Source organism: Gobio gobio, assembly GCF_949357685.1.
Source record: "Gobio gobio genome assembly, chromosome: 12".
In the NCBI taxonomy this organism is placed as follows: Eukaryota; Metazoa; Chordata; class Actinopteri; order Cypriniformes; family Gobionidae; genus Gobio; species Gobio gobio.
In genome coordinates this window covers 45,242,317-45,256,275 of record NC_137105.1, presented here as the reverse complement: position 1 = coordinate 45,256,275, position 13,959 = coordinate 45,242,317, and the positions used below count along the sequence as shown (strand labels likewise).

General features: G+C 39.1%; 2 protein-coding genes across 2 annotated transcripts in view; one reads left to right on the top strand and one right to left on the bottom strand.

The window, feature by feature from the left end:
• The first annotated feature begins 2,710 nt into the window (after window positions 1-2,710).
• rasl11b (RAS-like, family 11, member B) lies at window positions 2,711-5,556 on the top strand. The gene is made up of 4 exons (XM_079830302.1): window positions 2,711-2,998; window positions 3,119-3,175; window positions 3,282-3,358; window positions 4,301-5,556. The coding sequence occupies exons 1-4, from the start codon at window positions 2,887-2,889 to the stop codon at window positions 4,787-4,789; spliced, it is 735 nt and encodes a 244-aa protein (XP_079686428.1). The 5' UTR covers window positions 2,711-2,886; the 3' UTR covers window positions 4,790-5,556.
• A 413-nt stretch (window positions 5,557-5,969) lies between these two features.
• scfd2 (sec1 family domain containing 2) overlaps window positions 5,970-13,959 on the bottom strand; it is a 221,243-nt gene continuing 213,253 nt past the window's right edge. The window contains exons 8-9 of the mRNA XM_079831658.1: window positions 12,206-12,325; window positions 5,970-7,668 (exon numbers count right to left, since the gene is read on the bottom strand). Of these exons, the coding sequence (XP_079687784.1) occupies window positions 7,576-7,668; window positions 12,206-12,325 (213 nt within the window). The 3' untranslated portion in view covers window positions 5,970-7,575. The remainder of the gene's footprint in view (window positions 7,669-12,205; window positions 12,326-13,959) is intronic.

Sequence of the window (13,959 nt, the reverse complement as noted above, 5' to 3'; positions counted from 1 at the left end):
GTTTATTTGTATATTTCCAATATTTTGTTTTAATTTTTATTTCAGGTTTTAGTCAGTTTATGTGCTTGTTTTTAAATGTCTAATTTTCAATTAAGTTTTTCATTTAATATGTATATTTGATTTGATTTCAGCTTGCTTAAAATTACTGAAAACAATTTTTTACTAACAGTTTTAGTTAATAACTACACAGGTTACATGAGGGTGAGTAAATGATGAAAGAATTAGATTTTTTTAGGCAAACAATTCCTTTAAATTTTCTGTTCTCTTTTAACAGCAACAACACACATAAACAATCAAGAAGCGTTAGTAGGTGAGAGACAAAAAAATATTCATTATGAGACGCAGATGAGTGCATGTTCAAAAACAAGGTTAGACTTTGATCTTCTGAACCTGATGAGACAAAAACCTCAAAACGCTACAGCACAATGACATTAAACACGAACACTGCCAGATCAAACATTAGGAAGACTTCAGAGAGAAAAGCACTTATGCAATGTGTTAATTACTCTCATAGAGTATGACATGAGCATAGAACACATACACTTGCACACACTAGCAGTGATAGTTGACTGGATACACACATGGGTGTAATCAGAGTGGGTCTAGCATTCTGTATGTGTGGGGTGTTGGGGGCAGGGTCAATGGCTTCTTTGAGATGTCAGTAAGCATCCCCCAATGACACACACTCCCCCCAACTACTACTGAGGGACCAAGACAAGTCAGAACATGCTGAAGACACCAAAGCACACACACACACACACTCTGTGGAGCACTTAATGCACACTTGCCATCGCTTCCTACATCTATATTAAAGGAATAGTTCTATGGAACACAATGCATCAATGTTTTTGGTCTATGCAATGAAAATCAATTAGGTCTAATGTTGTTTTATTGGACGAAAACAGCCCTTTAAAATATCTTCGTTTGTACTCCACAGAAGAAAGAGAGTCATACAAGTTTAGAACGGGGGAATAAATGATGACTGAATGTTCATTTTGGGTCCAGTACACCTTGGATGTTCGTCATCGATTGAACATGTTGGAGAGTAAAGCGGTTCAGTCCTGATGTCAATGTGTTGGCAAACTTTAAAGGATAATTTCCTTTGGGTTTCCTGAGGAATATCTACCGTTACTCTATTTGAGGTATGACTGTCACTGTGAGCAAAATTATGTTGTAGAACAAAATGCGAAAGTTTGTTAAAATAGAGTTAACTAGTACAGACCTTAGTGTACTCATAAATCGAACCTGAAATTCCAGAGGTAACCCCAGGCTAAAACTAGAGGTTGCAGGACTGCAAGCCGAACAAGACCATTCAATATGTGAGAGATAAATCTGTTCTTGCTCTTGAGCTTCTGGATGAAGACAAAAAAACACTCCCCTGACTATAGCAATCACAGATCTATGTGGCTGTACACTGAGTCTCATAACTGCACGTCATGTAAACACATGGTTGAATATGTCAAACATTTTGACTGTGATGTTTAATGGCCAATCTATGGACAGCGAGCTAGCACAATAAGCTCTTATTCATCATAGAAATATGCTGTTTTGCCAAACACACAGATTTAGGGCAATACAAATGGTGAGAACATAAAACTAAAAGCAATACCATGCAAATAAATTCTTATGTGAAATGGGAAATAAAATATGCAAATGCGATGAGCCCTGTCTGTTACTGAAAGAGGACATTTATGCATGTTTTAAACACCCTTTTAGAAACCAGCCAAAGCTCGATCAGCATATTTAATACAGAAATGTTTTATTGATGATTTACTTTATTCATTCATTTTTCATGCTATGGCAATATCATATGTAAAACAATCATGGCAATACATTTGAAATTGAAAATAATTTATATATTTTTAAGTGACCGTGAATTTATGAGAATTAGAAATGTAACAAACCTTTATTACAAATACAATTCACAATTAATTTAAATCACAATATGCATATATAATAAGAGCAAACCCAGCTCACAAGAAGCATGTAAACACCGAATCACCTTCAAATACAGAACACAAAACTTCACGGCAACACCTTCAAAAGTGATAAGATCATCCATATGTTTATAAAAAGTAAAATCAATAAATATTCTTGCCTGCACCACGTTTGAAAAGATAGCAACTACATTCTGCTTTCTCCTACTTACATAAATAGCCAATTTTGCTTGGACAAAATTCAGCAACTGCCATACAAATCTTCAATTCCTCACATTTAAAACTCAAAATGGATGAGTAATTTATTTATTTACAGGTCCTGAGGCGAGAGTCTTTGGGGATGCTGATCAATGGCTTATTCTCATCGGCTAGGCTAAAGAAAAACAACGCACACATACTTTGCAAGTGGCACATTAAGCGCTTAGAGATCATTGAGACTAGATAACATTCTCATTACACGCGTTTGAAGTCACTCATTTACAACTGACCGCTATCAGCACTCACAGGACTAAACCCCATTCAAAACCTCCAGGTTTAATCATATCTACAGGCTAGGTGGCTAGTTACATCTCATGTTCCTCCTCAGCGTCTGTTTCGCTGAAGCGACTGAGCCCGAGTACGTCTTCCTCTCTTTTTATATAGTTATAAACAGCTCGCGCATGCACGTGAAGTAGTGGGCGGGGCGAGGGATTGTGACCGTTGTCTGCAGTAGCCAATCAGAGCCGAGCACATCTGTGGCTGTATAAATAAACCCAAGCTCCAGTCTCAGCCTCAGAAAACCAAGTTACGGTCTTGGTGTGGTCAGCTAGGAAGAGTCTGGAAATATTGATCATTGAAAGACAACATTCGCGTGCATGCCGTCGGCTGACTTCGATTCTGACATTACTTTTACGGCGTCTGTGGATTTTTCGTCGTAGTTTGCCATCGTAGGCTTTGGATAGTGTCCAAAATGCGTCTCATCCAGAACATGTCCACCATTGCGGAGTACCCGAGCGCTGAGTGCCCGTCCAACCGGGTCATTAAGATCGCAGTGATCGGCGGAAGTGGGGTCGGCAAAACCGGTACGTTTGTGGAACCATTTTAAAGCTCATAATAATCTAATATCTCTCAAACTAATCTATTGTAGAATCATGTCTTGTATGATTTAATATTCATGTCAATTTCTTGCCTGTTCCCTTCAGCGCTGGTGGTTCGTTTCCTCACGAAGCGGTTTATTGGTGACTACGAGAGAAACGTTGGTAAGTTTTCCCATCTTTCCAAGTCAACTGATTTCGAAAACCCCGTTTAAACTCATTAGTGATGTTGTCAAATGTATTAATTCTGCATTTTTTTTCCGCATGACAGGCAACCTGTACTCCAGAGAAGTGCAGATAGACGGAGAACAACTGGCCATTCAAGTTCAAGACACGCCTGGTGTTCAAGTAAGTTGTTTTTGAATGTCAGATTTTGACCGTTATGTGCTCTCCGGGCATCTTTCCCACGCGGCTTTTACACAGATGAGAAGTGTAGAATGAGCACATACCTTCGCCTTTTGTCTTTTTAGCGCTTCCTTTGTGTTTTTTTCCGGGTTTGTGTTTAACACTCGGGGTTAATTGGCCAGCGGGATGCCTTCTGTTGCACTCATATATGGGGGCAGCGCGTTCATGTACTGCAGCTTGACGACAGTTAGACTTATTTCATCGAACACGAATCGGTTCGTTCGAATAACGTTTGTCTTGTTCAAAAGAACCGGTTAAAATAATTTCACGGTTCGCGTGGCATCCCTGCGTAATTTTCCCTTTTTAAAATTCAATGGCTGAAAACATATGTATTTAAACCAACAGTTTTCGTGTCATAAATTCAAGCTGTAGTATTCTCGTCCAATTTCCAGAGTTTTGAACGAGTCGTTAATATTATGAGCCGGTTCATTAAAAAGATCCGACTCCACAGAATGATTCGCGGCGGCGCTGTGGGATATTTGTAGCGGCGGTTGGGAGGTTTTGCTGCTTCAGCAGGGCTCAGCGGGTTTTTAGGGATATGAATAAGCACTTCAGAACAGTTACAGTAGACCAGCCCATATAAATTATCCCTCTGCTTTCAAAATTAGAGAATGGATTTTAATTCAATTACAGGGCTGATGTCTTTAGTCAGAGATTTTAGTGCCAAGTTTGGCATGCAAGGCTCTCTTCCTAAACCAGGCAGTCGTCCAAAAACCACAAAATGCCTTTTTTTCTTTTTGGACTAGGGTGAAAGACTCGGTTTAACCGGCTAAATCTCAGTTGTGTTAAGCCAATATGATACTTATCGCTCACACCTCATTAGTTTATATTCAATTACTGAAGAAAATGAGTAAACTAACCGACAAATGTGTTTTTTTTCTTCAGGTGAACTCTAATGGACTGAGCTGTGCTGACCAGATGTCTCGCTCCATTCAATGGGCGGACGCCGTAGTTATGGTGTATTCTGTAACCGACTGCCGAAGCTTTGATCTCATTGGCCAGCTCCACCAGCTTGTTACCCGCACCCATACCGACAGGTCCTTGCCAATCATCCTAGTGGCCAATAAAGCCGATCTTCTCCATGTGAGGCGTGTGGATGCCCAAGAAGGTCCTCTGCTGGCTTCAGCGCTGGGCTGCTCCTTCTACGAGGTGTCTGCCAGCGAGGACTACAGCCAGGTCCACGGCGCCTTCCACAGACTGTGTGTGGATCTGGCCAAGCAGCAGCCTCAGACCCCCGTCAATGCGTCTTCATCCGGAACCGAGAAGAAAAGATCTCCTCTCATTCCCAGGCCCAAATCCCCCAACATGCAAGACCTGAAGAGGCGCTTCAAACAGGTGCTGTCGGCCAAGGTGCGGACCGTCACTTCAGTGTGAAGAGGGTTCGAATACTAGCAGGATAAAAGTGCACGCTTAATAGAGATAGAAGGCTCTAAGGAGAGGAGATCTCTGAATGTATAGATCTCGCTCCTTGGACGTTCTTGATTATCAGCAGAACAGTTCCAAACCGAGACCTCTGATTGGTCTGATGGTTGCTGAAGAAGCGACGACAGAGTCTGGTGAACTCTCACATTTTCACTTGACCGTCCCAGTGCTGGTGGACACTTGTGTTGCTGTCACTTATGTGGACACCGCAGGATTCTGGGAGACGTGGTCGTAGCGCCTTAAAGAGGGACGGTGCAAAGACTGAATGGAACAGATGGAGACACAAACACTATTAACACTCTCACCTGTGAACCTTTAAGACACAATTCTCTTGGTAACCGAGATGGTGAAGGCCGCAAAACAGACTATTTTAAGAATTGCATTTGTGAAAGGCATGGGAGAGGTTTTTGTTTTTTTTGTTCCTTGTGGTCAAGGCTTTTACGGGCTGAATGCAGGCATTGTTAAAGGACAAGGCACTCCAGCTAAGCATATAAAAGAGTGAGCGAGAGAGTGTGTATCTCTTACAGCCCTGCTCTTGTGTACAAGGCCAGAATGTTTCTCCTGGTTTTGTGTAAAACTGTGCTTTGTGCCACTTTTTTATAGTGGAGTAGAATTTATTTCTGTATGAATGCACTTTAAAAAAAAAAGCCAAAGGGCTGAAGCTCAGAGTTATTTATTTATGTTATTTGATTGTAATTGGAAATAAAGGAGTTTTTATAAAATAACTTGTTTCTGAATTTTTATGCACACTTTCCAACCCAACCAAATCATACATGTCATTCATCCTGTTTAAACTGACCTGCTATACTAAATTAATTTTAGCTGAATTTTTTTTCTTCTTCAATGGAGCCTTAAGAGATATGACCAGTTTACAAGGTCTATTATCAGTGAGTATCTTACAGTTTAAAAATGTAACTGCTACATTCATATTATATATAAACACTACTGTTTTTGATCAATTTATTCAGCAAGAACACAACATTGATCAAAAGTGACCGTAAAGACATTTACGATCTTACAAAAGATTTCTAATAAAAATAAAAGCTGTTCTATTGAACTTTCTATTAATCAAAGAATCCTGAAAAAATGAGCTTATATTGATAAAATATAAGGGCTTTTTTTTTTTTTTTAATCTTACCGACCCCCAAACCGCTAACTCTTAGCTTAGACTACATATTTTTAATGCTGAAGTTTTCCACAAACTACCAAGAACCTAAATACACATTTAACAAATCAAGCTATATGTGCGTGTGAGAGACCGTAATGAGATAAAGGTGTAAAAAACAGAATTTGGAGGAACATGACTGATTTCAGGTGTTTTGGCGTCTTTGTTAAGCCGGATGTACACTGTGCGATTTTAGCCACGATTTGGCCGTCTGAGACAAATTTTGCTAATCCTAAAAGATTCCTGATCCTAGGCTAAAATTTGACGTCTTTGATTATTAGTTTGACATGTTCACCGGCAGCCGATTAACGACCGCTGCAATACATTTTTTTACCTCAGACGAAATTCTGTCAGTGTCAGAAGATTTAGCACACAATCCTACAGTTTGACTTCTCCTACGACGACCGTCAAATTATCTTGGTTTTTCAAGACAAACTATCGCCAAAATGAGCGCTAGAGATTTCTGTGCCACTTTTTCAATCCTGCGTGTAATGCAGCTCTCAGTCCCCGAACGATGATATAAAACTCCGGACGAGTTTTCTTGCATGTGCATGCCTTGACTATTGTACAGTCAGACATTAATGACAATTTAGATCTTACAGTGTGACATGGCTTACAGTAGGGATCATGTTCATACAGTCTGACAAGGAACAATCGCTTAGGGTTAGGGTTAAATCGCACAGTGTGCACCCGGCTTTATAGACACCTGCTGGGGTAATAGTTGTTGGCAAATGCGAAACACAAACTCAAATCACCTGAGATAAACACATGGAGGCTACGGCATGTGTGTCTACTTAGCTAAACTTTAGAAACACATGTCTAGTTCGCTATCTTTGTGGGGACTCTCCATAGACGTAATGGTTTTTATACTGTACAAACTGTATATTCTCTCCCCTTACACTAACCCTGCCCCTAAACCCACCCATCACACAAAACTTTCAGCATTTTTACATTCTCAAAAAAACTCATTCTGTATGATTTATAAGCTTTTCAAAAAACAAAAACAGTATGTCTATAGCATGTCCCTTTTCAGATAACCAAGTCAAGTGTTAAGTGTGAGAAAGTGAAGGAAGAACAGAGAGAGCTGCTTTAATAGATGTCCCGCCCTTTTTGACCTGTGCCCTCTCCCCATCTGTCACTTCTCCAACAGCACTGAAGTGAGTGAAGGATGAGGGAAGATCCTGTGAGAATCAACACATGGCTGATTGTAAGAACCGAACTGCAGAATGTTGGCAACAGCATGAGTGAAATGTGACTAAAAATGTACACGCTGTGAAAAAAACAAACACATTTTTGCACACACAAACTGTAACACACATGAACATAAGGCCAACCATTAAGACTTTATTTAAGGGATATTATTTTTTCTCTCAAAGGTAAGACAGGGTCATTGGTCATATGCAACAAAATGTGAAAATATTGGAATGGGATGTTTTTGAAATTACAAGGAACAGGAGTCTGTTCTGCATATTCATTACAATTTGTTTTGATCAGATACATCTGATGTATCTGTGGATAGAACTATGTTGGTTAGAATCTGTTCAATAGCCAGAAGTGTGTGTGTTCAGTCCCTTCACACACCAATGTCAGGTTTGAGCCTGTCAGTGTTGAAGAGTAAGTGAGGGACATCGGAAGGCCTCAGCAGCCTAGTAGACATCACGAATACCTGAGAAAAGAGAAAAATATATTAGACAGTCAGACAGACAGACACACACACACACACGAACGCACAAACGTCTGGTTCACCATCTTTGTGGACTCTCCATAGGCGTAATTGTTTTTGTACGGTACAAACTGTATATTCTCTCCCCTTACACTAACCCTACCCCTAAACCCACCCATCACACAAAACTTTCTGCATTTTTACACTTAAAAAAAAACTAATTCTGTATGATTTATAAGCTTCCTCAATTTAGCTCCCTGCAGTGACACGAATCCCCATGAGTCAGTGTGCATTCAGTTAAAGATTCGTATTAAAATGATCTGTAGATTGATCACCCTCTGTTATTTATGTGTGATGGTTCACTTCTGTGGGTAGAACAGCTATTTTATACTGAACAGCTCTTTTATAACTCAACTGGACTTTTTTTTTTTTTCAAACCCTGAGTCATTCTAGCTCTCAACTTTCAGAACAGCAACATTTATTAAAATGACTCCAGTCTTCGTTGTTGCATAATTAATCAGACATCATTCTAATATGTAGTTTTGCTGCTTAAGAAAAAAAATCTTATTAGCATCAGTGTTGAAAACAGTTGTGCTGCTTATTATTTTTGTGGAAACCGTAATACATTTGGGCCTGGTCTTACAGACAGGGCTTAAGCCAGGATTAGGCTTAAGATCAATTATGATATTTAAGTCACTTTTATAAATGTACCTTAGGGGGAAAAAAACATTACTGGTGTGTATCTGGAGACAAAACAATGACACTGATATAGTTTTATGTTAACATATATAGATACAGTTGCAAGAAAAAGTATTGCAGAATCTGTGAAAAAGTGAATCATTTTAACTAAATAAGAGGGATCATACAAAATGCATGTTATTTTTTCTTTAGTACTGTCATGAATTTGATATTTTACATAAAAAATGTTTACATATAGTCCACAAGAAAATAGCTGAATTTGTTCAAATGTCCCCGTTCAAAAGTTTATGAACCACTGATTCTCAATACTGTGTGTTGTTCCCTGGATGATCCACGGCTGTTTTTTGTTTGTTTTGTGATGGTTGTTCTTGAGTCCACTGTTTGTCTTGAGCAGTTCAAATGCCCAATGTTCTTCAGAAAAATCCTCCAGGTCCTGCACATTCTTCAGTTTTCCAGCATCTTTTGCATATTTGAACCCTCTCCAGCAGTGACTGTATGATTCTGAGATCCATCTTTTCACACTGAGGGACTCAAACACAGCTATTAAAAAAGGTTGAAACATTCACTGATGCTCCAGAAGGAAACATGATGCATTAAGAGCCAAGGGGTGAAAACTTATTGAATTTGAAGATCAAGTAAATTGTACTTAAAGGGTTAGTTCACCCAAAAATGAAATTGAGATATTTTTGTTGAAATCTGATGGCTCTGAAAGGCCTCCATTGGCACAATGTACTTTACACTCTCAAGACCCATAAAAGGTACTAAAGACGTCGTTACAAAGTCCATCTCACTACAGTGGTTCTACAATAACTTTATGAATCGGCGAGAATATTTTTTGTGCGCAAAGAAAACCCTAAATAACGACTTATATAGTGATGACCGATTTCAAAACACGGCATCATGAAGCTTCGGAGCGTTATGAATTAGCGAGTCGAATCATGATTCGGATCGCGTGTCAAACCACCAAACTGCTGAAATCACGTGAATTTGGTGATCCAAACTGCTGAATCGACTCACTGATTCATAACGCTCCGAAGCTTCATGATGCCGTGTTTTGAAATCGGTCATCACTATATAAGTCGTTATTTAAGTAATAAATGAGTAATAAATGACAGAATTTTCATTTCATTTGGGTGAACTAACCCTTTAAAGTCAAAATTAAATATGTGTTCTGAGTTTGTCACACCACAGACAAATGTTTTATTAACCACCCAACCAAATTTGAATCATAAACAAAATCTGCATCAGTTGGAGCATCAGTGAATGTTTCAACCTTTTTTAGTAGTTGTGTTTGAGTTCCTCAATCGTCCTCATGTTGCAAAGATGGATCTCAGAATCATACAGTCACTGCTGGAGAGGGTTCAAAGATGCAAAAGATGCTGGAAAACTGAAGAATGTGCAGGACCTGGAGGATTTTTCTGAAGAACATTGGGCAGTTTAACTGCTCAGGACAAACAAGGGACTCGAGAACAACCATCACAAAACACAAAAACAGCCGGGGAACATCCAGGGAACGACACACAGTATTGAGCATCAATGGTTCATAAACTTTTGAATGGGTTATTTGAATAAATTCCGCTATTTTTTTTGTCTTGTGGACTATATATGTAAAAAATGTTTTATGTAAAATATCTTATTCAGGACAGCACTAAAGAAAAAATAACGCATTTTGTATGATATCTCTTATGTTGTTAAAATGATTCACATTTTCACAGATTCTGCAAGCGGTTCACATACTTTTTCTTGCAACTGTATGTTACTGCAAGTTGCTTTCAGTTAAAACAGCTCAAACATGCATTTTAGTCTGGAGCTAAACTGGGGGTTTGTTTTTTCAGGATTCTTTGATGACTAAAGTTCAAAAGAACAGCATTTATTTGAAATAGAAAGATTTTGTAACATTATAAATGTCTTTATTGTCCCTAAAACTTTAATAAAAGTATTAATTTCTTTACAAAAAAAACGTACGGACCTCACTGTATATGAAAGTGCTATATAAATACATTTCTCAAACATAAAAAAACTGCTATAGTTCATACCAAAACTTGTATGGGGGTAATTGGTATAAAGGCTAAAGAGCAAATCGTTGTTGGTTGTTTTACACATCTGTCTGGTCTCTTCCTGTCTATGTATGCATGTTTTGACCACAATAATCTGCAAAGTGGACCAGACTAGTAGAGGCAACAGTCAAAAGTCTGGCTCTGCAAGATTATTAGCTTGCGTGTTATTAACCAGGTCTTGAAGATGAATAGAGCATGACGCATGTGCTCAGGTAAGGACATGCTTTGTATTCTATGGTGAAAGATGAAGATGATTTGGCTCATCTGAGACCTTCATTTAGAAAATCACTTCAAAAGGGCTTTACAGAACGCTCGGCCCTTGCTCCCCTGGACATCTTACTGTACCCTCCACTAATATTGGCATGCTTTGTAAATATGAGCACCTTTATTTAGTACATGACACCCTAAATTCCCATCTGTGTGTCTCAGTCACACATTAGCGCAGATGTGGGCCTGGATCAGGCTATGTGTGGGCTTTCTGTTCTATAAAAGTCCACTCTATGCTTTCATTATGTTTGATTTATTCATGACAACTTTGATCAACAAAACTCCTTTCATACCGACTCGACCCAGTTTTCATCTCTATTCATTCACGAGTGCAGACACACACTCCAATCAAATCTGAGTAAATGATACAGACAAAGAGAGGCAGGATGAGAAAACAGGATGAGAAAGAGGAATGAGGGGTTCTTTAAATGTGCCCAATGAATACAAGAGAGATGAGGAATGAGGAAAAAATACATTAACAACACAAACACAGCGGTATAGCTCATGATTAGTGCTTTTTTCATTTCATATGGTCCATTTTTGATTCATAGGTATTATGTCAACAACAGAATAAAATGGAAGACACATTAACCAGGTAAGAGAAGTTCATATTTCATTTAAAATACTGTTAAAACATTTGGGGTCTGAAAGATTTTTTTTATGTTTTTGAAAGAAGTCGAGAAGTATGGGCCTGTGTGAGGTCATAATATGCGGAATTGCTTGTATGGGCACTTCTCCCGGATGAGCGCATGCGGAGCGCGCACAACAACCAGAGCGAGAGCAAGAGCGCGCCCATCAACGAGCTTCGTTCGGGTTACGGAAGCCGTCGACAGCGCCGGCATTTCGTTTTTAGACCACAAAATCAACAACGTCACTAAAGAAGTGTGTTTCTGGTTGTGAGGGAAAGATAACCTTGCCCAGCTTCCCGAATAACCCAGTGTTAAGGAAACAGTGGATGCAGTTTGTTTTTCTGGAGCAGCAACGGAGTTCTGCAAGTGTGTTTGTTTGTTCCCGGTCATGAGTGGAAACCGCAGGCGGTGAGTGAAACTGCATCAAATGTCTGTGTTTTGTTGCCAATCGGTGCCTAAGTGCATATAATGTGAACAACACGAACACATAGTGAATCAAAAGTTATCCAGGGAGGGATAATGTCATGCCAAAGCAATGTATTGTGGATGTGTGTTTGCGCACTCTCTTTAGCTCCGCCCACTGCACTCCTCCACGAGTTTGGCTGTTTTCAGAAAGAGTCGGTACAGTGTATCTGTCTTTTATAAATCTGATAAAACTCTTCTGAGATATGAATGATGCAACACTACTCTATAGGTACTCAAGATTAACATGAGATTGGCTGAAACTGTGTGTTACCCCACCTTTAAGGCTGCCTGAATTCAGAAAAGTAGGAAATGAATGACTAAATAAAAGTACTATTTTCTTACAAACAAAACCTTACTGACCCCAAAGTTTTGAACGGTAGTGTAATATGTAAAGAATAATTAAAAAAGGGTGTGACTTCCCACCTGAGTGCCTGACTTATGGCTAGAGACAACTTCATGAATGAGGCGGAGCTCCGATGGCGTGACCCCGCCCACCAGGAAGAGAAACAAGAGAGGATGATCACTTGGGTGGGGTCGGTTGACCTGCAGGGAAAGAGAATCATTCCATCAAAAGGAAATAAACAGAGAACATAAGCAGGAACTAAACAATAGTTTCACTTTGCTTTTTTTGTTTTTGGCTGCAGTTTTAACTAAGCTGATTGGTAAATTGAAGTAATACAAACACTGACTGCTTAAAAGATTTCAGACCAAGGGTCTTAAAGGCTTTGGGTCAAGCTTTAAATGTGAAGCATAAAGAAGTTAAAGATCTTTGCCATTCAGGATATTGATTTGCATTCAACGAATCACCTAATTCAATTGTACTGTTTTATGTATTGGCTTTTGAGCACAATAGCTCCATGATCAATACCTCCTGCTCCAGTTCGACTACTTAATCTATTCCTTTCCCCCCCCCCCCCAAATGTATCATTTCCTTGTATGAGAAGGGGTCATATTATGCTCCCTTTTATAATATGTAAAATAAGTCTGTATGTGACTAGAGTGTGTATGTGAAGTTTTTGTGTCCCTTTAAATGCAAATGAGCTGCTGCTCCCTTCCCCCCTCTAGAAGAGGGCGGAGCTTCAAGAGCATATGTCAGCAGCTCCGATTACCTCACACTGATACACACTAAAAATGTCAGAAACTGTTCAGCCTTTTATGTTCAAACTGGAGTTGGACAATGATGGAGAGACTCACGAACAAGTGACAACATGTAGAATGCAGCAGGACGTTTCTGAATGGTTAAGTTGATGAATTTATGAAGCTGATGTGAAGTTGATATCTTCAAGTCATTGATTAGCATATTCTGTCAGTATAATCTATAAATCGCTTGTGTGGGAACTGTTGTAAGATATGTTGTCATCTTGCTTTTGACTCCTAAATGTGCTCTACTACAGTGGTTCTCAAAGTGGGGTACGAGTACCACTAGTGGTACTCTTTTTACATTTAAGTACAGTACAGTTTTAATTTACCTTCACAACACATTTTTAATTTAATCATTATTTTATTATTTTATTTACCTGTATGTAAGCACAGTGTATTCACAATGTTAAAGTGGCTGATAACACAAAATGTTCTTATTAGGAATAAACGGTCTCATTTTTGAACTGTGCAGAGCTGTAGCTGAAGTTAGGCCTACTAGTTAGGCCTACTACGCTACTGTATTTTAATGTTGGTCATTACTCCTGGTACTTGGAGAGCCAGATATTTTCTGAGGTGGAACTTGGTATAAAAAGTTTGAGAACCACTGCTCTACTACAACAACTCTTCCTCTTCTCAACATGGCCTCACCCCCTTTGTTGCGTGTCCCGGGGTGGGGTTTATGTACATTTTAGGGTTTGTGATGTCACTAACCCGGGAAGAAGCTTGTTGTTGTCCCTACCAGCCGTTTGTTGTAGTCATTGAAAAAAATTAATTAAAAGAAAATATCTCCCTTTGCTTTGAACTTTGAGCATCGTAACTTTGCAGATGTTGTTTATGCTCAAACAGCAACATTACACACTAACTAAAGTTAAAAAAGTAAAATCATAATCAAGGACCCCTTTAAAATTTTTGGTGGTGCTGCTTTAAAGGAGATGAATTTAGCAAACTGGCAATGTGTGGTGCTTCAGCAGAGCAAAACCTCTGTGAATTCATCCCAATGAAAGCAACTGCAGCTACAGCTAGGGATGCACCGAATG

Excerpts from the sequence above, each read along its gene's own strand:
- rasl11b (XM_079830302.1), top strand. The coding sequence starts at position 2,887 with ATGCGTCTCATCCAGAACATGTCCACCATTGCGGAGTACCCGAGCGCT. Across the intron at positions 3,176-3,281 it reads TGACTACGAGAGAAACGTTG|GCAACCTGTACTCCAGAGAA; the intron begins GTAAGTTTTCCC and ends TCCGCATGACAG. Across the intron at positions 3,359-4,300 it reads AAGACACGCCTGGTGTTCAA|GTGAACTCTAATGGACTGAG; the intron begins GTAAGTTGTTTT and ends TTTTTTCTTCAG.